The sequence below is a fragment of the Terrapene carolina genome, unplaced genomic scaffold, assembly GCF_002925995.2.
Source record: "Terrapene carolina triunguis isolate 2854851 unplaced genomic scaffold, T_m_triunguis-2.0 Scaffold627, whole genome shotgun sequence".
NCBI lineage: Eukaryota > Metazoa > Chordata > Testudines > Emydidae > Terrapene > Terrapene triunguis.
In genome coordinates this window covers 441,326-467,198 of record NW_020664978.1, presented here as the reverse complement: position 1 = coordinate 467,198, position 25,873 = coordinate 441,326, and the positions used below count along the sequence as shown (strand labels likewise).

Genomic DNA, 25,873 nt, shown 5'->3' with positions numbered 1-25,873 from the left:
TCCTGGGTAACAGTCTGTCCAGTGGATCATGCAGTTTCTAAATGTGTATGCTTGTTATTTAATATGTAATACAGCAGTGCCTGGGTGCCCCAATCAGGGATTGGTGTGGTGCCACATTATTCTAGGCACTGTACATAGATAACAGAAAGCCCATGGTTTTTCTACATTAAATATGTAGCATAAAACACAGATGTGCAGTCTAGCTGGATTAACATTGTGCAGGAGCTTAGACAGGAAATATAAAAATTAAACTGTGCAACCTCAACGTTGTATTAAGTGGTTTTTGCATTTATTTTCTCTCTCTCGTTCTTTTTTTTTTAAAGGAAAATATAATTTGTGCTCAACATTAGCATTTTAAGGGCCCAAAATGGACACTGAAATTCACACCTCAGTGAGGTGAATGGGGTAGGGGCAGAGTTCACTCCTCACTGAGGTGAATGGGGTGAGGGGGGTGAATTCACACCTTCTTTGCTGCTATTGTTTGGCTGGAGACAGTTTTCTGCAAGGCTGGGTTAACAGGGCAGCAGCACATCTGTTTACATTGTGATGGCTGTATCTTGGCAACTGAAAGAGATAGAAACTTATTTTTTTTTAAATGAAAGCTATTTGCAGATATTGTAGAATGCAGCAAAACTATGGAGACCTCTAAAAATCACAGCAAGTAATTTTAGCTCCCACTTCCTCCTGTCCCTGTTATGCCAGCAAGTATATCTGGAAACGTACAAGGGAGCTGTCACAGGTGTCAACAGGGGACTTGGAATGAAACTGTTTTATAACCTTTACTCTAGCATGAGCCTTCTGTAACACCATTTAAAAGTGAAATGGGACTGTTCACTCTCAAGCCACACCCATTAGAACCAGGGAAGACGGAAATAGGATAAGAAAGGGAGCAAAACTGGTTAATCCCATTTTAAACAGATACTGATAACACTTCACCCTTGATAACCACATGGCACTGTGGCCCCCAGCCTTAGGCAGTGATACTGGCTCATGAGGCCATAGTGGAAACCAAACCCAGAGCAGCTGAATTAAGCAGGTAATACAAAGGTGGACACTGGAGCTTGGCTGCCATGTGGAGAGGTGGTCCCACATCCCTATGCCTGGCTGTTGCATTCAGCCATGCCCCTCTCCCAGACAGCAGGGGATGGCACAGATGTGTGTGTGGGGTTGCTTTTAAACCTTTAAAAAACAGGCTGTAAAGTGAGCAATCATTTCCGTGCAGGGCCCCAGCTCAGCCAGTCCCAGCTTCTCCCAGCATCTCCATTGTGTGTGGAGCACTGAGACAGAAGGGCAAGACGCGCTGTTTTTTTGAAAGAACAATCTCTTTTCTTTCATGCCTTTCTGTGGGGTTGTCATTGCAGTAAACTCACTCCAGCATATGGCTTCTCATGCATTTCCATTGTGGATCAAATCTTAATAGAAACTCTTGTGGACCCCACTTCCTACACCGCATTGCCCAGACCCACCTCCCTCCCCTCCTATGTCAACTACAGCAATTGCCTACACACAGAATTAGTATCGGGAAAAGAATGTCTTTTTGCCTTTTAACTAGGGCTGCTGATTAATCGCAGTTAACTCATGCGATTAACTCAAAATAATTAATCACGATTAAAAAAATTAATCACGACTAATCGCAGTTTTAATCACATTGTTAAACAATAGAATACCAATTGAAATTTATGAAATATTTTTGGATGTTTTTCTATGTTTTAAAATATATTTATTTCAATTACAACACAGAATCAAATTGTACACTGCTCACTTTATATTATTTTTATTACAAATATTTGCACTGTAAAAATGATAAATAATATTTTTCAATTCACCTTATACAAGTACTGTAGTGCAATCTCTTTATTGTGAAAGTGCAACTTACAAATGTAGATTTTTTTGTTACAGAACTACACTCACAAATAAAACAAACAATGCAAAACTTTAGAGTCTACAAGTCTACTCAGTCCTCCTCCTTGTTCAGCCAATCACTAAGACAAACAAGTTTCTTTACATTTACAGGAAATAGTGTTGCCCACTTCCTATTTACAATGTCACTAGAAAGTGAGAACAGCAGTTCACATGGGACTTTTGTAGACAGCATTGCAAGGTATTTACATGCCAGATATGCTAAACATTCGTATGCCCCTTCATACGTTGGCCACCATTCCAGAGGACATACTTCCATGCTGATGACGCTTGTTAAAAAAAAATGCGTTCGTTAAATTTGTGACTGAACTCCTTGGGAGAGAACTGTATGTCTCCTGTTCTGTTTTACCCACATTCTGCCATATAGTTCATGTTATAGTAGTCTCGGATGATGACTCCACACATTTTGTCATTTTAAGAACGCTTTCACTACTGATTTGACAAAAAGCAAAGAAGGTACCAATGTGAGATTTCTAAAGATAGCTACGGCACTCAACCAAAGGTTTAAGAATCTGAAGTGCCTTCCAAAATCTGAGAGGGACGAGGTGTGAAGCAAGCTTTCAGAAGTCTTAAAAGAGCAACACTCCCATGCAGAAACTACAGAATCCAAACCACCTAAAAAGAAAATGAGCCTTCTGCTGGTGGCATCAGATGATGAAAATGAACATGGGTCGGTCCACACTTCTTTGGATCGTTACCAAGCAGAGCCTGTCATCAGTATGGACGCATGTCCTCCGGAATGGTGGCTGAAGCATGAAGGGACATATGAATCTTTAGTGCATCTGTCACGTAAATATCTTGCGATGCCGGCTACAACAGTGCCAGGCAAATGCCTGTTCTCACTTTCAGGTGACATTGTAAACAAGAAGCGTGCAGCATTATCTCCTGCAAATGTAAACAAACTTGTTTCTCTGAGTAATTGGCTGAACAAGAAATAGGACTGAGTGGACTTGTAGTTTTACATTGTTTTATTTTTGAATGCAGATATTTTTGTACATAATTCTACATTTGTAAGTTCAACTTTCATGATAAAGAAACTGCACTTCAGTACTTGTATGAGGTGAATTGAAAAATACTATTTCTTTTGTTTTTTTACAGTGCAAATACTTGTAATCAAAAATAAATATAAAGTGAGCTACTGTACACTTCGTATTGTGTTGTAATTGAAATCAATATATTTGAAAATTTAGAAAACACCCAAAAATATTTAAATAAATGGTATTCTATTATTGTTTAACAGTGCAATTAATCGCGATTAATTTTTTTAATGGATTGACAGCCCTACTTTTAATACAATTTAGCAGATGGAAATAAGGTGAGGCCAGCACCATGTGACACTAGCTCTCTACAGAACCCTGGCAAGCACCATGTGGACCACAATAGGTTCCTGGAGCACAGTTTGTGAACCTATGCTCTAGGGTATTTGCACATAACATAGACTAGAGATGTGCCCCTCATCTCCCGCATGTGCCATCGTGCCAAAGGTATAAGTCTCTGTTTGGAGGTCATGGGGAGGTGTATTATTTAGTATCTTTTTCAATAAAAGCTAGCATTAAGGTGTCACAGCAGCCCACACTCAGAGTCAAGGTCTGGCAGCAGAAGGCTAAAGTGCAAATCCCAAGGCAAGCACATGGTCCTAGAGTCTGGAGAATATGCCCAAAAAAAGAAAAATTGGTGGAGAAAAGAAACTTCTCATTGTTTTTTAATTTCCACCATGAATATTTGGCATCTAATCTACAAATGGGCTGGCTCAAGAGGCTGCTGGGATCACTTGTGTTTATACTGTAGAATTCAACTTATATAGCCAAGCACAATGAGTGCTGTGGCCCCGTTCTAAAGCCAGGTGATATATCTAGAGCCATTCCATATGAAGGCTAACCCAGGATCCATCCCGGGTGAGCAGACACTTGCCAATGCCGTCTGACTTTCTGATGGATTCTATCTGTAGGCCTTTACACATATCTTCTTGGGAAAGCCCCAAGCAGAGAGTCTGACCGACTTCCTATGAAGCAACAACAACCTTGTCAGGAGAGCGAACACTCACCACCTACTGCTGATGTTCTCCTGGGATTTGCAGTGTGAGGTCGAGGAACTAGCCACCCTCAGGTCTGGTGGGCTGATCTCCTCTATGTGAGGCAGGGGGGGATGTGAGGGAGAACAGCCACTTTGTGGGGAGGATGGGGCTCGGACTACTGAGCCCTGCACACTGCTGGCCTCTGTGTCAGTCACAGAGCTGTTGCTGCCTTGTCGGGTCGGCGTCACTGTGCATCGCACTGAATCACTTCCCTCCTTGGCTTCCTGTTTTCGCTTGCGGTACTCCAGCAGAGAGACCTGTGAGAGAAACATTGCCATGAGCCTGGGCACTGAGGCTGTTAGTTGAACAGACAAATCACTAAGTTGGCAGGACCAGGGGGAAGGATGCTATCCCTTCATATGCTGCCCTAGGAGCACTGACTACATATACAAGTAAACATTTTAACATGCATAAAACCGCAGGATAGGGCATCCCTGAGCTATAATCAGGACTAGAAAAACAAGTTGTTTATGAAAAACAAGAGATGATTTGCATCTCTATAGTCCCTTTCATGCGAGGATCTCAAAGCATGTTACAAACATGAATGAAGCCTCCCCTGGGAAGTAGGTAGGAATTTTACAGGTGGGACAGAGGCAGAGATTAAATGACTTGTCTATAAGAATCATACACGAAGTCAGTTTCAAAACAGGGAAAAACCCCACGTGACAGATTAGATACCATCAAGAAATCAGTTAGCAAGATATTACTGACAAATATGGAATTATGAAAAATATAGTCATTAATTTTAAGCCTATAATAAGAACCCCATGAAGTGATTGCAAATTTACCATAGAATCCACCCCAGCCTCAGAATTGGGTTGCATAATTTAAATGGTTTCAGAGTGGTTTTAAATGTTCATTTAGAACAATGTACAAAGAAAACAAAGTTTGCATCCTTTTATATTGGAGTCACGTCTTCTTGAATTTGCAGACAGGCTGAAACAACAGCTCAGAGGTGTGACTGTCGTATTTTTCCACAATTAACTATTTAATGGATCATCATTTCAGAAGAAATATGCTGTTAGTAGTGTGCTTATCCCACAATCCCAAACTTCCTCCTGTACCTCCCCAATTGTCAAAAGCCTCAATGGCTTCTGTCCAGTTGCCAAACCTCCAGCATCCTCCTGACAACTTGTACAATACAGTTCCACACAGTATAAAAATCTGAAGCACTCTGAAAGCTGAAAACAAAAGTGTTCTCTACTTCTATTCTCTACAGGTGCCTTCACAATGTTCATCACCACAGGCTCTGAGCACCTTCCAGCACTGCATTAAACAATGCGACTAACATCTGTCATGGCCAATTAGGCGTCCAATCCTGCTAACACCAGAAGAACTGAACTACTGTTCGCAAAAGTGGGAAACTTTTGCAAAATTGCCACACTCCTGCTTTGTGCCTTTTGGTCAAAGGCACAAAGCAAAGGATTCTATACGTCAACTGTATTTGAGGGGGGAAAAACACATTACATAGTCTCATATGATGATAACTCTCTTTCCATTCCTTTAGAATATCTGGAGGATGTTAAACAGAAGCTATTAAAGTTAGACATTTTAAAAATTAGCAGATCCAGATAACTTGCATCCAAGGATTTTAAAAGAGCTGACTGAGGCGCTCACTGAACCGTTAAGGTTTATTTTCATAGAATATCAGGGTTGGAAGGGACCTCAGGAGATCATTTAGTCCAACCCCCTGCTCAAAGCAGGACCAATCCCCAACTAAATCATCCAACAGATTTTTGCCTCATATCCCTAAATGGCCCCCTCAAGGATTGAACTCACAACCCTGGGTTTAACAGGCCACTGCTCAAACCACTGAGCTATCCCTCCCCCTAAGTCTTGGAGCAATGGGGCAGGTTCAGAAGACTGGAAGAAAGCGAACGTCCCAATTTTTAAAAAGGGCAAATGGATAATTATAGACCTGTAAGCCTGACATTGATCCTGGGCACGATAACAGCACAGCTGATCAATAATAAACTAAAAGAGGGTAACATAATTCATATAAATCAACATGGGTTTCGGAAAATAAATTCTGTCAAACTAACTTGATGTCTTTTTTTGATGGGTTTACAAATTGGTTGATATAGTACTGTTGACAAAATATACGTAGACTTGGTACCACATGATCTTTTGATGAAAAAACTAAGACATAAAATTAACATGGCAACATTAAATGAATTAGAGACTGGCTAACAGTATACAGGGAATCATCATTGAGTGGGTGTGTTTCCAGTGGGGTCCTGCAGGGTTTGGTTCTTGGCCCTACGCTATTTAATGTTTCTATCAATGACCTGGAAGAAAACATAAAATCACTGATGACAGATGACACAAAAAATGGGGGAGTGGTAAATAATGAAAAGCACAGATCACTGACTTAGGGTGATCTGGATCACTTAGTAAACTGGGCACTGGGTGTGTTTTAATACATCTAAATGTAAATTCATACATCCAGGAATAAAGGAAGTAGGCTATGCTTACAGGATGGGGGGGAGGGGGGAGTCTATTCAGGGAAGCAGTGACTCTGAAAAGATTTGGGGATTGTGGTGGATAATCAGCCAAACATGAAATTCCAGTATAACACAGTAGCCAAAGAGCTTGGGATGCATAAACAGGGGAATTTTGAGTAGGAGTAGAGAGGTTATTTTACCTCAGTTATTTGGCACTGGTGTGACTGCTGCTGGGATGCTGTGTCCAGTTCTGGTGCCCACAATTCAAGACAGATGTTGATAAATTGGAGAGGGTTCAAAGAAGAGCCACGAGAAGGATTAAAGGATTAGAAAACCTGCCTTCTAGTGACAGACTCAAGGAGCTCCATCTACTTAGCTTAACAAAGAGGTTAGGGGGCATCTTGACTAGTCTATACAGCCCTACATGGGGAAAAAATGGTTACCTACTTTTTATAACTGTTCTTCAAGATGTGTTGCTCATGATCCATTCCATTCTAGGTGTGCACGTGCCCATGTGCGTGGTCGTTGGAGATTTTTACCTTAGCGGTATTCGTAGGGTCAGCAGTGGCATCCCCTTGAGTGCTGCACTCATGCGCCAGTATATCAGGCGCCACCACTCTACGTCATTTCAGTTCCTTCTTGCTGACAACTCCGACAGAGGGGAGGGAAGCAGGGTAATGGAATGGACATGAGCAACACATCTCAAAGAACAACAGTTATGAAAGGTAGATAACCGTTTTTCTTCTTCGAGTGCTTACTCGTGTCAATGGAAGTGGGCTCGGAGTTCACGATCTTGCAGCTTGCACACTGCCCTGCTGAAGACAGCATCGTCCCGGGCCTGCTGGGTCAGCACACAATGGGACATAAACGTGTGAACAGATGACCAGGTAGCAGCTTTACAGATCTCCTGAATTGGCATCTGGGCTAAGAAGGCCGCAGAGAACACTTGTGTTCTAGTCGACTGTGCTTTGACTATTGTTGGTGGACTACTCCAGCTCATAGCAGCATCGGATGCAGGCTGTGATCCAGGACGAAATCCTCTGAGCAGACACAGGGTGACCTTTTGTCCTGTCTGCCACTACCACGAACAGCTGCACTGATTGACGGAACAACCGTATCCTCTTGATATGGAAAGCCAGCGCCCTCCAGACATCTAGGTGTATAACCTGTGCTCCTCTTCGGATTTACGTGGCTTCGGAAAGAAGACCAGTAAGAAAATGTCCTGGCTGGTATGAAATGGGGCAACTACTTTGGGCAGGAACGCTGAGTGTGGCCGCAGCTGGACCTTATCTTTGTAGAACATTGTATAGGGTGGTTCTGACGTAAGCGCTCTGATCTCAGACACACTGCGGTGGATGCAACCGCCACCAGGAACGCAACCTTCCAGGAGAGAAGGAGAAGAGAGCAGGAAGCCAGAGGTTTGAAGGGAGGCCTCATCAGCCTCGATAGCATGAGATTCAAATCCCAGGGAGGTACCAGATCCAAGACGTAAGTGTAAAGACACTCCAGACCTTTCCAGACCGGGCTGCCATGTCATGAGTGAAGATTGACCTGCCTTGTAATGGAGGGTGGAAAGCCGAAATAGCAGCCAGATGGACCTGATTGATGACAGAGACAAGCCCTGAAGTTTGAGGTGCAGAAGATAGTCCAGGATCAGCTGCAACGAGACCTGCTCAGCTCGGACGTGTCATTCTGAGGCCCAGCATGTGAATCTTTTCCACTTGGCCAGGTAATTCGCTCTGATGAAGTGCTTTCTACTACCCAGCAAGACCTTTTGCATGTGGGCCGAGCATTCCCGTTCTTCCACATTCAGCCATGCAGCAGCCACACTGTCAAGTGCAATGCCTCCAGGTTCGGGTACAGGAGACTGCTGTGGTTCTGGGAGAGCAGGTCTGGCCAGAGAGGGAGTCGCAGTGGCTCGGCTACCGAAAGGTCCAGCCGCATGCTGAACCAGTGCTGGCAAGGTCACTCGGGGGCTATCAGGATATGGATAGCAGGAAAGCATCTGACAGGGAACCCTGTCCATCGCCCGGAGTGAACAGAACACGTGGCATTTCCTGTTTTGGAGGGACGCGAACAAGTCCACCTGGGGAGTTCCCCCCTTTCAGGGGATCATACTGGCTGGCACCGGATGGAGCAACCACTTGTGGCGAGACAAGAAGGTCCTGCTGAGGCGATCTGCTAGCACATTTCTGGTCCCAGGCAGGTGCGCGGCTACCAGATGAATGGCCTGCCACACACAGAAGTCCCAAAGGCTGACAGCTTCTTGGCAAAGGGCTGACGACCTGGCTCTGCCCTGTCTGTTGATGTAATATGTTGCAGCAGTATTGTCCGTCAGGACCTGCACCACCTTGCTCCTCAGGTGGGGCAAGAACGCCTGGCAGGCAAGGCAAACCGCTCTGAGTTCCCTGACGTTGATGTGGAGGGCCAGATCGTCCCACAACCATTGGCCCTGGATGCTCAGCTTGCCCAGCTGGGCTCCCCAGCCCAGATCCAAAGCATCGGAGACCAGGATCAGCGATGAGGATGAGGTGGTGAGGGGTACTCCCTCCAACACCGACCCGGGGCTCAACAACCAATCCAGAGACAATAGGATGCAATCCAGCACCCTGATCACCCAGCCTAGATCGCGTCTGTTGTGGGTGTAAACCAATGCCAGCCACCCTTGCAGAGGCCAAAGGTGGAGCTGGGCATGACTGACCACGAATGTACAGGCGGCCATGTGGCCCAACAACTGCAGGCAGGGGTGAGCCGTGGTTCTTGACATGGGAGATCAGGTCCGAAAACGCGCCTCTGGGAGAAAGGCTCTGGCCTGCATGGAGTCGAGAACCGCCCCTATGAACTCTATGTGTTGAACTAGCCTTAAGGTGTCAAGTATCAGAGGGGTAGCCGTGTTAGTCTGGATCTGTAAAAAGCGACAGAGTCCTGTGGCACCTTACAGGCTAACAGCCGTACTGGAACATAAGCTTTTGTGGGTGAATACCCACTTTGTCAGATGCATGTAGTGGAAGTTTCCAGAAGCAGGTATAAATATGCAGGCAAGAATCAGTCTAGAGATAACGAGATTAGTTCAATCAGGGAAGATGAGGCCCTCTTCTAGCAATTGAGGTGTGACCACCAAGGGAGGAGAAACTGCTTTTGTAGTTGGCTAGCCAGTCACAGTCTTTGTTTAATCCTGAGCTGATGGTGTCAAATTTGCAGATGAACTGAAGCTCAGCTGTTTCTCTTTGAAGTGTGGTCCTGAAGTTTTTTTGCTGTAAGATGGCTACCTTTACATCTGCTATTGTGTGTCCAGGGAGACTGAAGTGTTCTCCTACAGGTTTTTGTATATTGCCATTCCTAATATCTGACTTGTGTCCATTTATCCTTTTACGTAGGGAATTACGTAGCCTTAAGGTGAATTTTTTCTCATTTATCAACAGGCCCAGGTGATGGCAGGTGGAACACATCAGACGAGGCTTCTCTGCACTGGATTCTGATACCTGCCCTTGACGAGCCAGTTATCGAGACATGGGAAGACCCTTGATGTCTGAGGTAAGCACCACTGGCGCCATTCATTTCGTGAAGACCCTTGGAGCCAATGAGAGGCCATGAAAGGGGAGTGCCGTAAATTGGAAATGGCATTCGGCCCACTATAAAACAGAGGAAACATCTGAGACCTTGGAATATGGAAATAGGCATCCTCCAAGTCGAGGTCAGCATGGCAGTCCCTCAGATCCAGGGAGGGGATGATGGAGGCCAGGGAGACCATGCGAAACTTCAACTTTGTGAGAGACTTGTTAAGGCACCGCAGGTCTAGAATGGGTCTGAGGCCCCCTTTTGCTTTCAGGATTAGGAAGTAGCGGGAATAGAACCCCTTTCCCTTCATGTCTCCACTGCCTCCAGGCGCAGGAGGTTCTCGACCTCTTGAACAAGGAGTTGCTCACGAGAAGGGTCCTTGAAGCAGGAGGGGCAGCCGAAAATTGCAAGGGTGTAACAATGAGATACTATGTCCAGCACCCAATGGTCCAAGGTAACTTGGGACTAGGCCAAACAGAAGGGACGAAGACAGTTGAGGAAAGAGCAGGGTGGATCCTGGAAGGTGACTGGGGTGTTGCTCTCGACTGCACCCTCAAAACAAGCACTTCTGGCCCCCGGGGTGTTTTGCAGAGCCGGGCTGCCTGGGAGAGCGGGAGGAGGAAGGGCGACGGCAGCTGAAACTAGTGTCTCTGTCCCTTCTTCTTGCAGATCCTTGATGAGACTGCCAAGGCCTAGGAACTGCTTTCTTGCAGGCTGCAGTGTATACATGCCCAGCGAGCAAAGGGTAGTCCTGGTGTCCTTTAGCCCATGCAGCCTCGCATCCATCTGGTCGGAAAAGGGACCATTCCCATCGAATTGGAGGTCCCGAGTGGAGCTCTGCATTTCTTGGGAGAGACCTGCAGTCTGGTGCCAGGAGCTGGGCCTCATTACCATTGCTGATGTCACCACCCTGGCTGCCAAGTCCGCCGCGTCCCACACCATCTGGAGGGAGCAACTGGCAACCGCAGTGCCCTTCTACACCAGGATGCCAAATTCCTAGCCCAAACTCTGAGAAAGGGACTCCTTGAACTTATTGAGGGGTCCCATAAGTTAAAGTTGTAATGGCTCAAGAGGGCCTGATGGTTTGCAATCCGGAACTGCAAACTGGCTGTTGAATAAATTTTTCTTCCAAACAGATCCAACCATTTGGACTCTTTATTCTTGGGGGTTGAACTAGTATGCCCATTCTTGTCTCTTTCATTGGCCACAGAGACCACCAGCGAGCCTGGGGGAGGGCGGGTATAGAGGTATTCAAACCCCTTGGCCGGGACAAAGTATTTCTTTTCGGCCCTTTTTGAGGTGAGAGGAAGGCGTTTGCCAGAGGCCCTTGGCAATCTTAAGGACACCGTCATGCACCAGTAGTGCGACACGGGTTGGGGTAGAGGCTGACAGGACATTAAACAAGGTGTCTGCCTGCTCAGCCATTTCCTCCACCTCCAGGCCCAAGTTCTCAGCCACCTGACGCAGCAGGGCCTGGTGTTCTTTGAAATCATCCAGTGGGCTGGCCCTCAAGGTCCTGCAACTGCCTCATCTGGGGACAAGGATGATGACTGCACTGCTGGCGGAGGCTCCAGGGCATCTTCTCCCACAGGGGAGGGAGGCTTAGGAGTGGGCACAGTTCCTCTGCCTCGACCACCTAGCGCGCTTCGTGCACAGAGCCCGGTGCCATCAGTGCTGCCAACTGTTGCTCTGAGGCGGCGGTCCATGAGCAGTGTGAAAGGGGCATCACCACACCTGGCACTCCCCACACACTCCAATAAGGCCACTGCTCTGGCCACTGGCCATGCTGCCAAGTCAGCGCTGTTGATGTGGCCTCAGATGCCCAATCGCGCTGGTGCAGTCTAGGTGAGCGGCTGAATTGGGCTTCTGTGCCGGAGGACTCCCCTTCTGGTGACCACGGTGGAGCCATTGACTCCTGGGTTTGTTTGTTGACCATCGCCGACTGGTGCCTGGAGCGAGGGGAACAGTGCTGGGGGGACTGGAGACACAACTGGGGGTGCTCCCACAAGGAAGGTGACCTGGACCTGCGCCGAGAAGACTGGCGGGAGGGCAAGTGGCGTCAGTAGTACGGAGACCAGCGTCTTGCTGAAGGCAATCGGTGTTGAGACGGCGGCGACCGTGGTGCCGGTGACCAAGGATGAGCACCAGAGAATCTGGGCTGCGACTCCGGCATGAAGATGGAGAGTGCTGCTTTATCTCAGGGGATCGGCAGTGCTTCACCGCCCGCTGAGGGGTCTTAGCGGCTGGCTTGCCCTCATGCAGCCCACAGGCTGCATCAGCGGTGTGGGCGGAGGCCTTTGCTCTCTCAGCACCGGGGGAGCCTGTGAAAGTGTCGGTGCCGCCAGGGTTTTTGGTCCCATACTGCTCCTGGGAGTCGGTGGTGGACCTTTCACAGGGCTAAGGGCTCCGACCAGGGAGGTATAAGCACGCAGCTCTGGAGTGGCTGGGCGGCCCAAAGCGTGTCCCTTGCCTGATGACCCATGGCCTTTTTCCCCAGTGCCAGGGAGCCATGCTTTTTGGTCTTATTTTTGGACACCAGCAACAGGGGAATGGTGCTGGGCAGAGCCCGGTGCCGGGGGTGCACTGATGCACTCGGCGAGTTCTGGCGGGAGGGCACGGAAGCCAGATGAAGGGTGGACTCCAGAAGAGCCTGTAGCCGAATATCCAGCTTCTTCTGCATGCGGAGCTGGAAGTTTTTACAAATTCAGCACTCGTCTCTAACGTGTGACTCCCCTAAGCACTCGAGGCAGCTGCTGTGGGGGTCACTTACTGGCATAGGCCTGTTACAGTCTGCACAGGGCTTAAACCCAGGCGATCGGGGCATGCCCCGCCTGCGACAAAGTCCCTGCTGGGACTCTAACTGCTAACTACACTTAACAACTACTTAACACTAACAAACTATTTACAAGTCAGTAAAAGACATCCTGCTAGCCCGTGCAATGCAAGGAAAGGCACTCCGACTAACCATCATGGGCAGTAAGAAGGAACTGAGAGGGCGTAGGGTCAGCAGCACCTGATATGAGCACGGCACTCAAGGGGGCACCACTGCCGACCCTATGGATACCACTAAGGCAAAAATCTCTGACAATCGCATACGTGGGCACATACACACCTAGAATGGAATCAACATGAGCAAGCACTCTAAGAACAAATATTTAATAATGGGTTCTTAAATCTAACAGACACATGTAACACGATCCAATGACTGGACGTTGAAGCTATTTAAATTCAGACAGCAAATAAGGCATATATTTTTAATGGTGAGAGTAATTAACCGTTGGAACAATTTACCAAGGGTTGCAGTGGATTCTCCATCACTGCTAATTTTAAAATCAAGATTGGATGTTTTTCTAGAAGATCTGCTGTAGGAAATTAGTGTGACAGCCCAGCTTAATCGTCACCTAGCCAAGCTATTCACCAAGGTGAAACTGTAGCACTCTTCTCTCCCTGCTCCTGGACATGATACTTCTCACTGGCCCTTCTGCTGCCATACCGCATTTCAAAATCTTGCCCAACTTGCTGCCTCCTTTCCCCAGGTCTCTGCCTCAGTCTTTTTTCACTCCCACTCAGCACGGGAGTTTGGATTATTTTCCCCCAGACATATTAGCTTCAGTTTTCCAAGTTGTATCTCATTTTAGCTATTTCTGCCCATGGTTCTACTCTCTCTAGATCAGTGGTTCTCAAACTTCTGTACTGGTGACCCCTTTCACATAGGAAGCCTCTGTGTGCGACCCCCCCTTATAAATTAAAAACACTTTTTTATATATTTAACACCATTATAAATGCTGGAGGCAAAGTGGGGCTTGGAGTGGAGGCTGACAGCTCGCGACCCACCATGTAATAACCTCGCGACCTCCTGTGGGGTTCCAACCCCCAGTTTGAGAACCCCTGCTCTAGATCCTTTGAGTTATTCCTCCCCTCACTGGTATTTACCACTCCTCTCAATTTAGTGTCATCTGTGATTTCTTTAGCAGGGAATACTTGCCTTTTTCCTTTGTGGTGGGTTTTGGGGAGCAGATTTGACTCCTTCACAAACCCTCTCACCACCAGGAGACATGGATCCATGCAATGTCTCTTTAAGAAGCCCCGGCTCATGTCTGCTGAAGTATCCATCTGCAGGAGAGCTGCAACATCCCCCTTCTGAACTCAGGGGCTTCCTGTCTCCCACCTGAGGGGAAGCCCGCAACAATCCATCTACACGGGGCATAGCGTTCAAAGGGGAGAAGGCATACATTAAATTAAACTCTGTCCGAAAAGCCTGATCGGAGCTTCTTAGCAGCAGCTGTGCCTCCCCGCTCTTTCCTGGGAAGTTGGTCTCAGAAGTGAAGTGAATGGAGGACTGTGGAGCCAGATCAGAGTGGCCCGAGCTCAGCAGCGATGGCCTCTCTGGACAGGTGTTAGCATTGGAATCCAGGTAGCCCACTTTTGCCAAATCCAGGTCCGTTCGAAGGCAGAGCTAGAAAATCCAACAAAGACATGGGGTGGGAGAGGGAGGGGAAATCAGGAGAAGGGGTAGACACAGGTGGGGAGAGAAACTTTTAAAGTCAGGAAACATTTGCTCCAAAGACAACTCACTCCTTTCCAGCTCCTCTCTTGATCCCCCTGGGTCCTTTCTTGCCCTGCTCTGAAGCCTTTTAAGGTTCATCTAACATGGGGATCAAATCCCCACGGCACAGCTGCGGCTGGCCCAGGTCAGTTGACTTGGGCTTGCAGGGCTAAAAACTGCGGGGTAGATGTTCGAGCTCGGGCTGGAGTCTGAGCCCTGGGCTCCTGCAAAACTGGAGGGTCCCAGAGCTTGGGCTCCAGCCCGAGTGTCTACACAGCAATTTTTCAGCCCCGGAGCACGAGTCCCACAAGCCTAAGTCAGCTGCGGTTAATCCCATGTACAAATAGCCTAAGTAGAAAATGGCTGGGAATTGAGCATTACAGAATAATCCAAACACGGCTGTCCAGACTGCTGGGCCCTTTCCCTTTCAACTGGGTCGCCTTGACCCTAGTGCTCAAGCCTAGGCGCTTGCTGAAAAAGAACTGATGTCTTCAGCTGGCCCCATGCAACATTAACACATGGTATTAAACTACGCGTCCACTAAAGGTGAAGAATAGTTCAAGGACATTCACTGCTCACTGGCTGTCTTATCAGCCAACTACTTAACTATCCAAATACCCAGTAATGAAAACTGCAAGCATCCACCTACAACTTCTCTCTACTATGACAGTACATTGCCCAGGAACCCCAAGCCATGTGCCATCACTTTGATCACAAGACCTGGGAACCGCTGGTACAAACACATTATAATTCAGCATCTTACAGTAGTGAGACATAACTGCCATCCTCTGTTCTATCACAGTGCCTGGGAACTCTGGGCACTGACACGCTTCCATTCCTTCTTTTACCAGATAGCACTCGAAAACCTCCTGCACCAAGATAATGTCCCGCCTTTCACTAGATTACAGCTCTGGGAATCTCAGACAATGAACACAACCGTGTCCCCTTTGACACATCCCATCCCCTAGGAGCCTCTGGCACTGAGACACATCCGCAGCTCCTTTGCTATATTTACAGCACCTAGGAACATCCAGAACCAAGACACAAATGCATCCTCTCTTTAAATTACAGCCTCCAGGAACCTCCAGGACTGAAACAGGAGTACACCCCCTTTTCTTATTACAGTGCTAAGGAGCCAAAACATGGCTGTGTCCTTTCTGCTAGATCACAACGCAGCTCCTCTGCTATATTGCAGCTCCCAGGAACCTCCTGCACAGAGTCATGGCTGCACCCCCTCCACACGTTACAGTCCCCTGGAACATTGGGCAATGAGTACCAACTGCATCCCTTTCACTGTATTACAGCACCTCCATCAATAAGGGCATAGCCTCTGCTATATTACAGCTCTGTTCCCAGGAATGGAATCATGACTGTATCACTTCCTCACATTTTTAGACCAGCTTTGCAGTTATCTGGACTCTTTTTCCCTGGTACTTGCTTGATGGACTTAGGCTGCAGTGAGGTGATGATTCTGTCTGAACACAGCAGGTCAAGTACCTGACCTTGTCCCTAGAAGCTGATCAAAACCAATGAGTGATGAAGATGCTGAAGGATCTGGACAGAGTTCTCATTGCTCCAACATCCTTCAGTTTAAACAGGGACAAGGGTCTCCCATTCCTCCCTCAATTGAAATTGCCCTTTTACAACTACAAGAAGTAAACACCATATAAACCACTTCTACTGAGCTGAAATTGATGCCAATTATTATAATTCCAGGATCCCCAGACCTTTTTCCTTTCACCCCAATAACCAAGAATTGGTTCTTCACACTTTGCCTCCATTTCTCACCAGTATCTGCAGTATTATTAATACATCCCAGTTTTCCAAATAAATCCACTTTATTTTCTTTAGTCTCCCTTGACAATCCTGCAATCTCTCCGCATTCTTACTGTGACTTGTGCCCCACCTCCCTCTCCGTTCCCGTTCTCTCACTCTCCTCACTCTCACTCCACCCCACCCTCCAGAACCTCTGGTACACACACACACACACACACACACACACACAGACACACACAGCCTCAGAGTGCAATTGAGATGGTGTGATAACTACCTCGGGTGACAGGGACTCGGGCCTATGCGCAGGGGAACTCTCAGGGGAGGATACGTTCTAGAGGAGGGAAAAGCATCTTGTTATTCATCTACTTAAAAAGTCAAGAAGCAAAATAAAATAAAGTAAAAACAAGCACAGAGGTTAGCCACAGCTATTCTAAACAGCGACTACCCCCAGGAACTCGCCTCAGCGATTAGAGGGGGATTCAATGAGTTAAGTAGTTTCTAAAGCCTCCTGGAAGCACAAAGACAGGACTGGGTTATTGTGTTCCATGCCACAACTTAGTATCCAAACCAGAGAATAGAAGAAATGTTAGCCAGAAGTATTTATTTCCTTATATTTCTGATGCTGCTAGCCAAAGAGTTTACACCACGAAATATAGAGAAATCCATGTATGGCATTTAGTCCAATGACATGGGAAAGGCTGGAGTGGAAAGCCTGGCTTTGCCTAAGGAAAATTCCCCAAATGCTGTAGTTAGTATTAGGCTTCAAATAAGGGGGAAATAAAATGGCTCCTTCAATTCACCATGAGTTTCCTCTTAGGTACCATCAAAGGAATAGGTATAAACTGATTGAGGGAGCTACAGAGGTCACAGCTGGATACAGTGCAAGGGAGAGCAATTCACCCATATGCAATGGTATGCAGAAGCCTCTCCACCTTCACTTGGTGTTACAGAACATCCCCGTCAGAGAGTCAGAAAGAGGGAAGCTCTTCCAGAGGTAGGGTACTACCAGTGACGGGGATGTGGTTGAGTGGATCCTGCTGGATAGGAGTATGTACAAAAACCCAAAGCGGTAAGGACTTTCAGAACCTTCTCAGACAACTGGGGAGACTTTGGATGGGCAGACTCCATAGGGATAAAGCAGATGAAGGATACTACACTCCAAGTCTCTGCTACAAATGTTGATTGGCCCAAGCAAATCCAAATTGAGGTCCCAACCTCATTTGGTCTTGAATTAGCTCTAAAGCCCTGGTCCGCAAGGGCCTGACCTGCTAGAGGCTTCAGAAATTTGTGGGACAAGCTCCCCAGAAGAGCAGATGCAGCAGATTAATTCAGTATGGAGCATCTCAAAAGTGGCACTCAGAACCAACTAAAGCCTGGTTAACATCAAGCTTTAAAGAGGCACCAAACTCCCCATCAACCCAGTGTCTGGTCACTTTCAGTTCTCTAATCGAGGAGCTTGTCCTATTAGTAACCAGATAAAAGACCCTCCCCCTGTTCTCTTCTCCCAGGGCCATGGTCATAGGACTGAAGTGTACAATCTGTATACATGGTGAGATGCATTCTCTTGAGTTAGAACTGGTGGTAACTAAATGAAACCGACAAGACACTAAAATGGAAATGTTACAAATGAGCTGCATTTAGTGAGCTATAAAGCTTGAACACACAAGCCTATGGTCTACCAAGCTGTTAGGTTTGTTCCCTAGAGGAAAATAGAGGCAGCAAGGGCAAGTGGGAGATAGAGCCCAGTAGGCTCTAAGTTTCTTCTCTGTCACACACAGCAGCAGGAGCAACTAAGGCTATTTTACATGGGACTGAGGTTTGTAGCTAGACTATTGAGGTCCATGGTGCCACTGACCCTCAAACATTCAACTTGTACCAGTGCAGAGCCCAAGGATAATTGCCAGCTCAAGCTCTATACCTGAATCAGTCCTTTCTCCTACTCCTCAATACTAAACAATCTTCTCCACTAGCCTTGACAAGTCTCCCTCTACAACAGCTTTCAGCAAAGAGCTCTCCAAGGAAAAGCGACAGCACCAAGCTAACAGACCCCATCGGCAAAGGGCTCTGCACTGCTGCAGAGCAGAGGAGGGATCTCTGCAGGATGCTCTCAAGCCAGTGGCCAGGCTGTCATTTACTGGACTGTTCCCATCTGGGTCTGAACAGTAGGGTGATGGCAGCACCAGGGTTGGAGAGTTCCACTTTCCAATGAGAATGAGCAATAATGGAAAATAAAAAGAGAACTGCAAACCACCTGGCACTTCCTGCCAACTGTAGCCACGGAGATGGAACATGGCAAGAGGGAGGAGGAAGCTCCAGACTGGAGGCACTGGCAAGTCCCCCCCAGATAGTGCTGAGCACGGAAAAACACCCGCCAAGCTCTTTAAATGCTTCCTAAACTCCTGCAGATAAAGGCTACCACAAAATCAAAGGCAAATGCATATAACGGGAGCACAACAAGTATCAGTACACCTGGGGCATTAAACACTGGGTGGAGGGAGCTGTAAGCCCTTGCAGTGCTGAGATCTGAAATGTCTGATGTCCCCCAAGGCCTTGGGGGCTGCTGCATAAGAGAAAGGGGGCAGGGGCTGTGGTATGTCTGACACGCTTGAGAGCTTGGGGTTTTTGCTGCACTGTGAGAGAAAGGGCATGGAGGGAATGTGCTGTCTCAGAGGCGAGGGGATAGCTGTGCTGCAGCAAGGGGAGGGGTGCAAGCAAAACTGAGCTTGTGTGTTGTGTACAGCAGGAAAGGGAATGCAGGCTATGCTGACTGGTACCCCTGGAGAGCAAGAGGGTTGCTGCACTGCAGCGAAATATGACATGTAACAGAGGGAGCAGGAGCTACCACATCTCTGATGGCCTTGGGAAGCGAGAGAGTTGCTACAGCCAAGGGTGCCACAGAGGAGAGAGGTAATAGCTACCCCTGTGTGGGACACTTGGGGTCTTGCTCAGGAACCTAGCCATGTGTCTGAAAGTAGACTGCACCCAATGCACCTCTTCTAGTCTCTCCCCTTCTGGAGCCCCCAGACCTCTATCCCAATTTACCTCAAACTGTAGTGGAGTATTGCAGCGACTAGCAGCCAGAGAGGGAATTGGTGAAAACATCATGCCATAACCATTGCGACTTTCCTCCTCTCCTGGCAGAGATGAGCAGGGTGTGGTGAGTTGTGGGCTCATTGAGCCAGGAGGTGGAGGGGTGACTGGAGATAGTGGCCTCAGTAACTTGGTAACATTCTGCTCCATCAGGTAGCGAGATTTCCACTTCTTCAGGGGGCTCAGCAAGTCTGTGAAACATGAACACAACTGAACTGAGAATCATGATGCACCATTATTAATACCAAACCATGAACAGTCCCCATCCCAGCCAGAGCCCCACAAATGCTCAGCCTCTAACTGCATCCCATTAAAGGCCCCTAAAAAATGAGGAGCTCCCAATACCAATGAAAATCCTTCTCATCCCAAAGGAACATGGAGACATGTAACAAAGGTAACAAAACAACTCAGTTACAATAAATGACATGTGGGAAACAACAGGGCCAGGTGTGGGGAGTGGTGTCAGGACAGGACTGAAACAGAAGGCGAGAGAGAGATTACATTTCCTGGCCCAAAGAGATGACGAAAACAAGACGAATTAACTCTATGACTGCTATGGATAAACCACAGCACAAGTCTCACCAGCTGAGCTCCACAATGGCATAAACACAACGCCCCGGAAATGATCATTCCCACAAACAGGAACCCTTGCCTCAGCCCTACCCTCCGAAGTGCACGGCACCACACTTTTCAATTACTTGTAAGCTCTCTGGGGCAATGGCTAGCCTCTGCCTGGCTTTCTGTGAAGAGCACAACCTATTTTGAGATACAGAAAATAATTTGCCAAGGCAGGAAATCTGAGCTGTACACTAGAGAGAAAAAAAACAATGTGACATTTCCAGATCACTACCATGTAGTGTTATCACACCGTGCCCCCAGCTCCTCTGTGCAGGGTGCAAGGGTAGGGTTTCAGTTGCCTCAATACCATTATCCCCCTTCCACATCAGAGTGCCTAGCCCAAATTGCTTCCTCACTCCCAGCCGTGCCCCCTCCAACTACTGAGCTTTAGTTTACCTGGACCCCTCTGGAACTCCTCAGTGCTGCAGCTGCCTTCCCCAGCATCTTTCCCCACATGATTTTCCTGACCTGTTTATCCCTAGCATCCTCACTGCTAGGTCTTGGCCCCTAGTGTTTCTGAATGAATTTTGACCTCTTTCCCAGCTCTAAAGGCCCCCAATGAGGCAAGTCTCCTCTGTTCCAAGCAGAAGAAATTTGACTCATCCTTTCTTCAGACCCAGGATCCCCATAGGGCAGTAATCTCCTTCCTGTCAGATGGTACCCAGTGCTCAGACAGGGACTAACAGGGGCACCTCGTCTGGGATTCTGCCTTTATGTCTAGTATTTCATCTGCCTTTTTACCAGGCTGCCAGGTTTGCTGCTTCCTCACAATCATCTTGAGTGCTCTGTGGTTGGTCCAGTTAGCTCATATTCCCTAGATTCAGTCCTTGCTCCCCGAGTCATGATTTTACACTGATCTCCATTGATCTGCATTTCCCCACTACTGTCCAGTCCTCCAAACCCTGGCATCCCTTTGGAATCTCCCTGCGTCCTTATTATGTGCGGTGCCCCACAGTCAATCTGGCCTGTGAGCCCAGAGAGCTTGTTTTCAATCCCCTCACATCCAGTGCAGTTCCACGAGGAGTAGAGGTCCTAGAACCACCCTGAATGCTCCACTCAGCCATTCTGGAGCTGGGTGAGTCTCCTACTAAGAGCCCCCTTTGTCTCGTGCTCCCACACTTTTCTAGCCAGTTCCCCTGTCTCTCCTCCTACTCCTGTGCTTTGCCATGAGCCACTTGTGTGGGATGTTGAATCCTGTCCGTTGTTTAGACCAACTCTCTGCTGATCCCTTATTTCCCCTTTCTCGGCAGTGAGACCCTCTCAGGTCCCCTGCTGTTATACACACACGCTTTGCTGCCTGAATCCACCTTGGCAAAGCCAGCTGCCAACTGGGCTTCCTAGGACCTAACTGTCAGGTCCTTTATGCAAGAGCTTAACATCAATCAGGGAAACCCTAGAAACAAGATGCTCTTGGTTTCCTGGTGTTATGATCTTTGTAAAGTGATGCTGTTTGCCCCTTTCCAGGCCTCAGGAACCTATCCTAAATTCTCTCTATTTTTAAAAGTGTCTTTTAGAAGTTCTCTAGTTTCTTTGCTCACTTTCTTCAGGTTTTGCTCAGGGATGCATAGTATCCAGACCTAGTGTTTTGTTCACTTTAAGTGCATCTAACCTTTTAATAACCAATTCTGTTGTTATCTGTACACTGTCTAGCTCCTCGTCTGTCGTCCTTGGAAAACTGATCCCTGACTTGGGCAGATCTCCACCCTCTTCCTCTGTAAAGACAGATGCAAATTAACTATTTCACAACTCGGCTACTGCTTTTCTCACAGATTAAACGCCAATGTTTTTGAGTAGCTGTTTTTTAAGCCTGTGCCTATTACCTATGTACCTGCTGACCCTTGTTAATTCTCTCAGTATACATTAAAATAGCCAGCTGTCACACATGACAGTATGACGCTGTTTACCTTTGTCGTGCAGGACAAACTCTGTATCATACAACTCTGGTGAGAGTGCTGAGAGATGCAGTATCACCACAGTGTCACAGCAAAGGAGTCAGGATGCCTCAAGCTAGGATGAGCCTATGGAAATTGGGATGGGTGATAAAGCTACATCCCCACCTGCCACAAACCTGTACCAACATGCAACAATGCACGTTTGCAAAGCCTTTGTCTCATCCTGTGCGTCAATACCCTTTAATGGCCCACAGCCTCCTATAAATGCATTCACCAGGCATCCCAGCACCGCACTTGAGGGTTCTGGATACATACCTGCATTGTCCTTGCAGATGCTAGAAGAGCTGCTGCTCTCGTTACTTTGGTATAGACATTGGGTTCTGTTCTCTTGTGGAGTAGATGAGGTCTGAGTCATCCCTTCTTCCAGGGCTTGTTTCATCCAGCGCTGCAACAGAACTAGACTACGTCAGCATGCAGCCCCCAGCGCTTCACATGTACACGTGCAGGTGTACTCAAGAACTCCTGAACATCTGTATAGCAGGGAAAATGCCTGCAGAGCTCTGCATCAACTGTGTCACGTGCGCCCAGCCAAAACAATTGGTATGATAGAATTGTTAAAGCTGGGCCCAAAGACTACTATGAATGGTTCTGAATTGCTGCTCTAGATGAGACAGGTGCTAAGGGTAATAAATCTGTATCAATAATCTAAGGGTACAACCTCATTAGAACACAGACTTCCCAAACCCAGAGAGTAGGAAGCTAGGGAACTCTAAGCAGAGGTTTTTAAAAGCACTTTAGGAAAGTATGGCTATTCAGAACTTGCCCAGAGAATATGCCTTCTGCACAAAGCCCAGCTTCATGCACAGGTGGGGAAGCACTCTGATCCCCACTCCACTTGCTCTGGAAGACACATCAGAACCAAGAAGAGTTTCTACCCTACCACATAGCGCAAGGAAGTGACAAGTTGACTCTAGTGCAATTCTCCCAGGACTGTGTTTGCAGTCAAAGAGCAGCAATGAACATGCAAACCTGATAGTGTGGGAACTACAATTTAAGAGGGGCTAGCCAGGAGGAGAAAAATCAAAGTGGACCCTCCTCAGGAGACTGAGCAGTGGTGGGGGGAAAATATATGAAAAATCATAGCAGGGGAGAGCATAGAGTAAGAGAAGATGATTCCCCATGGATACGTGGAGAAGAGCCAATCTACATCACCTCACCTGCCAAATTTACTGGCTTCCCCACCTGCTGCAATGCAGCTGTGTGGAAACACAAAATTCTGCAGCAAGTGCCCTTTGACAGCACAAGATCTCTTCCAACTGATTCCAGTTATTTGAAGTAATGTAAGAAGCTGGGGAGAGAAGCCAAAAAGTGCTAAGGACCACATTGGTGTGACAGTAAAGTGACAGTGAAACTAAACGCGAGAAGAAAGGGAGAGAAACACCCGAATTAAAGATAACACCAATGATTTGTCAGCATTTCAGAAACAGACAATGAAGTGCAGTGGCCTTGTTTTTACCACATTAGCATTGAATTTGATGTTTATTTATATAGTCCCTTCTGAAGATCTCACAGCACTTTACCAGCCTATGCCTCATATCACCCTCTTGAGGGGTGTAATTCTATTTTACAGATGGGTAAACTGGGGCACAGAGGACTTGACCAAGGTAACTCACCAAGTCTGGAAAAACTAGAAGAACCACCCAGATCTAGCAGACTCCCAGATCAGCAAGCCACAGGGGCATCTTTCCTTTGACAATCCAAATGGTGGAACTTACACATTCCATGCTCACTTTAAACAATTTAAAAAGCCTTGAATCATGCTTGCTGGACAATCAGCAGATCTAGCAGCTCACATGAAGTGCATCTCTGACACAAGAAGGCCCTGGAGCAGTTATGCTACCACCTTCTGTAAAAGCTAAAGCCTATAAATAGTTTTCAAGGGGATCCCTAAATAAAGTGCAGTACAGTAATACAACACACAGCCCACAAAGGCTTGGCTCAGCATGGTGAGGCCAGAATCTAGACAGAGAAGAGTGCAGCTACCAAACATTTAGAGGTAACAATGCCCCATCTGACCCCTACAAGAACTTACCATTCTACATTCAATCTGGGAACAAAAATGACACGACATGCATCCGAAGAAGTGGGTATTCACCCACAAAAGCTCATGCTCCTATACGTCTGTTAGTCTATAAGGTGCCACAGGACTCTCTGCTGCTTTTACAAAAATCATAAAACTTAAAAACGCTGGTTTTACGGCTCATTAGAACAATTTGTAACACACCTCACTGCCTGCTAATCCTTAATTACCCACTTCATTTTAAGTGGTCTCCTATAGCATGTGTGAACCTCTTATGTTTAGTAATCTGCCTCACCTTGTATTTAGCTTGGACACTCTGGTTACCTTCTACAGACCTGATTAAGAGCTCTTTGAAGCTCAAAAGCTTGTCCCTTCCACCAACATAAGTTGGTCCAATACAAGGTATTACTTCACGTACCTTGGTTCTCTCACATCCTGGAACCAACATGGCTACAACAACACTACAAACAAATATCGAACTTCTCCAGACCACTGCTTACAATACAATATCTTCATTTTATCTGCCTGGATTCATTCTAAATTTCAGCCAAGCAGCAGGACAGAGCAAATATGGTTGGATGACAGTGTTACAGGTTCATATATATCAGGGGTGGCCAAACTTACTGACCCTTTGAGCCACACACAACAATCTTCAGAAGATCAAGAGCCGGGGCACACCTGCTGAGGCTCAGGGCTTCAGCCCAGCGGGAGGTGCCTGCCGGGGCTTCAGCCCTGCTTCTGCTGAAGCCCCAAGATCTGGCAGGTGGCCCCGTGGGGCTGAAGCCCCTACTCCACTGCAAGGAAGAGCCTCCGAGTTCCCCCCTCCAGTCTGGTAGGTGCAGAATGGGGGGGGGGGGGGGACAGGGACACATAAGGGGGCTCTGCGAGCCGCACTTTAACTGTAAAAGCCGCATGTAGCTCGCAAGCCACGGTTTGGCCACCCTGACATACATAATCAAAAGTGACAGAACCACTCTCTGTAGAACTGTAAACAGGAGAGACCTCAAGGCTAATTGTATTACTCCTTACACTGACTAGGACCAGCTCATAAGAAATACAGGGATTCACTCTTGCAATCCTGTCCAACCAGCTAATCCATGTAGTGGAATCAGGAACACCTTGTGACCAAAACCAGTTCCTACAGTCTCATTAAAACAGTGGAATCCATCACACAGAATACTGACCTCTCTATCAGGTTAGGACCTGCAGCAACATTGGAAGATGAAAAATCCCACATCATGTGGCTGCCCCTGGAGCTGCCCAGTCATCACCGTCCCCATCATCACATTGGGAGAGGCGGGACTGAGTTTCAGAGGATGATCTCAGCCTTTCAGCTAGGCTGGCCCCTCACTCCAGAAAGGAGGCAGTGAGAACTAACCCGGCTCCCTGCCCGGATCTCACCCACAGGCTGGCCGCTTCCGAGTCCAACTCCGCAAGAGCACGAGCCCATTCTTCTCCTTTTGCTCTGGTGCTGCCTGCTAGGCACAGGAGAGCCTGGGCTCTAGTGCGCTGGATCTCAGAGGGGCCAGGAGAGTTCTGCTCAGGTGCTGAGCACACCAGGCGCTCTAACCCTTGAACTGCTCCCTGAGCAATTCCTCAACACCTCTAGACACGAGAAGAGAGGTTTCTTTCTCTGCTTCCCGTACAGCCCTGGAACACCCACTCCAAGGGGCACTCTGGCACATTCAGACCCAGACTCCAATCTCCTTCTTTGTTGCTATTTCATTTTTCTGTGAGCTCTGGGAATGGAGACTGAGAACATGCACTAACACACCATGTCCTCACCCTCAGCTCCACTGACCTCTTACTCTACCCAGTGTTTCTCAACCTTTTTGATTCCAGGGACTGGCTTGCTGCCTTTCTAAACTGTGTCAG

The 25,873-nt window shown here is 47.4% G+C and overlaps 1 protein-coding gene across 3 annotated transcripts in view; it reads right to left on the bottom strand.

Moving 5' to 3' along the window:
- The window catches only part of SETD5 (SET domain containing 5), a 149,869-nt gene that overhangs the window by 23,275 nt on the left and 100,721 nt on the right, over window positions 1-25,873 (bottom strand). The window contains exons 17-22 of one of the 3 annotated variants that reach the window (XM_026659306.2): window positions 22,234-22,363; window positions 19,361-19,599; window positions 16,593-16,649; window positions 13,982-14,452; window positions 3,965-4,251; window positions 469-564 (exon numbers count right to left, since the gene is read on the bottom strand). In XM_026659306.2, coding sequence (XP_026515091.1) covers window positions 537-564; window positions 3,965-4,251; window positions 13,982-14,452; window positions 16,593-16,649; window positions 19,361-19,599; window positions 22,234-22,363 — 1,212 coding nt within the window. In that variant the 3' untranslated portion in view covers window positions 469-536. Of the gene's footprint in view, window positions 1-468; window positions 565-3,964; window positions 4,252-13,981; window positions 14,453-16,592; window positions 16,650-19,360; window positions 19,600-22,233; window positions 22,364-25,873 lie in introns of those variants that run through there. The other 2 variants (XM_026659304.2, XM_026659305.2) reach the window with 2 other exon arrangements.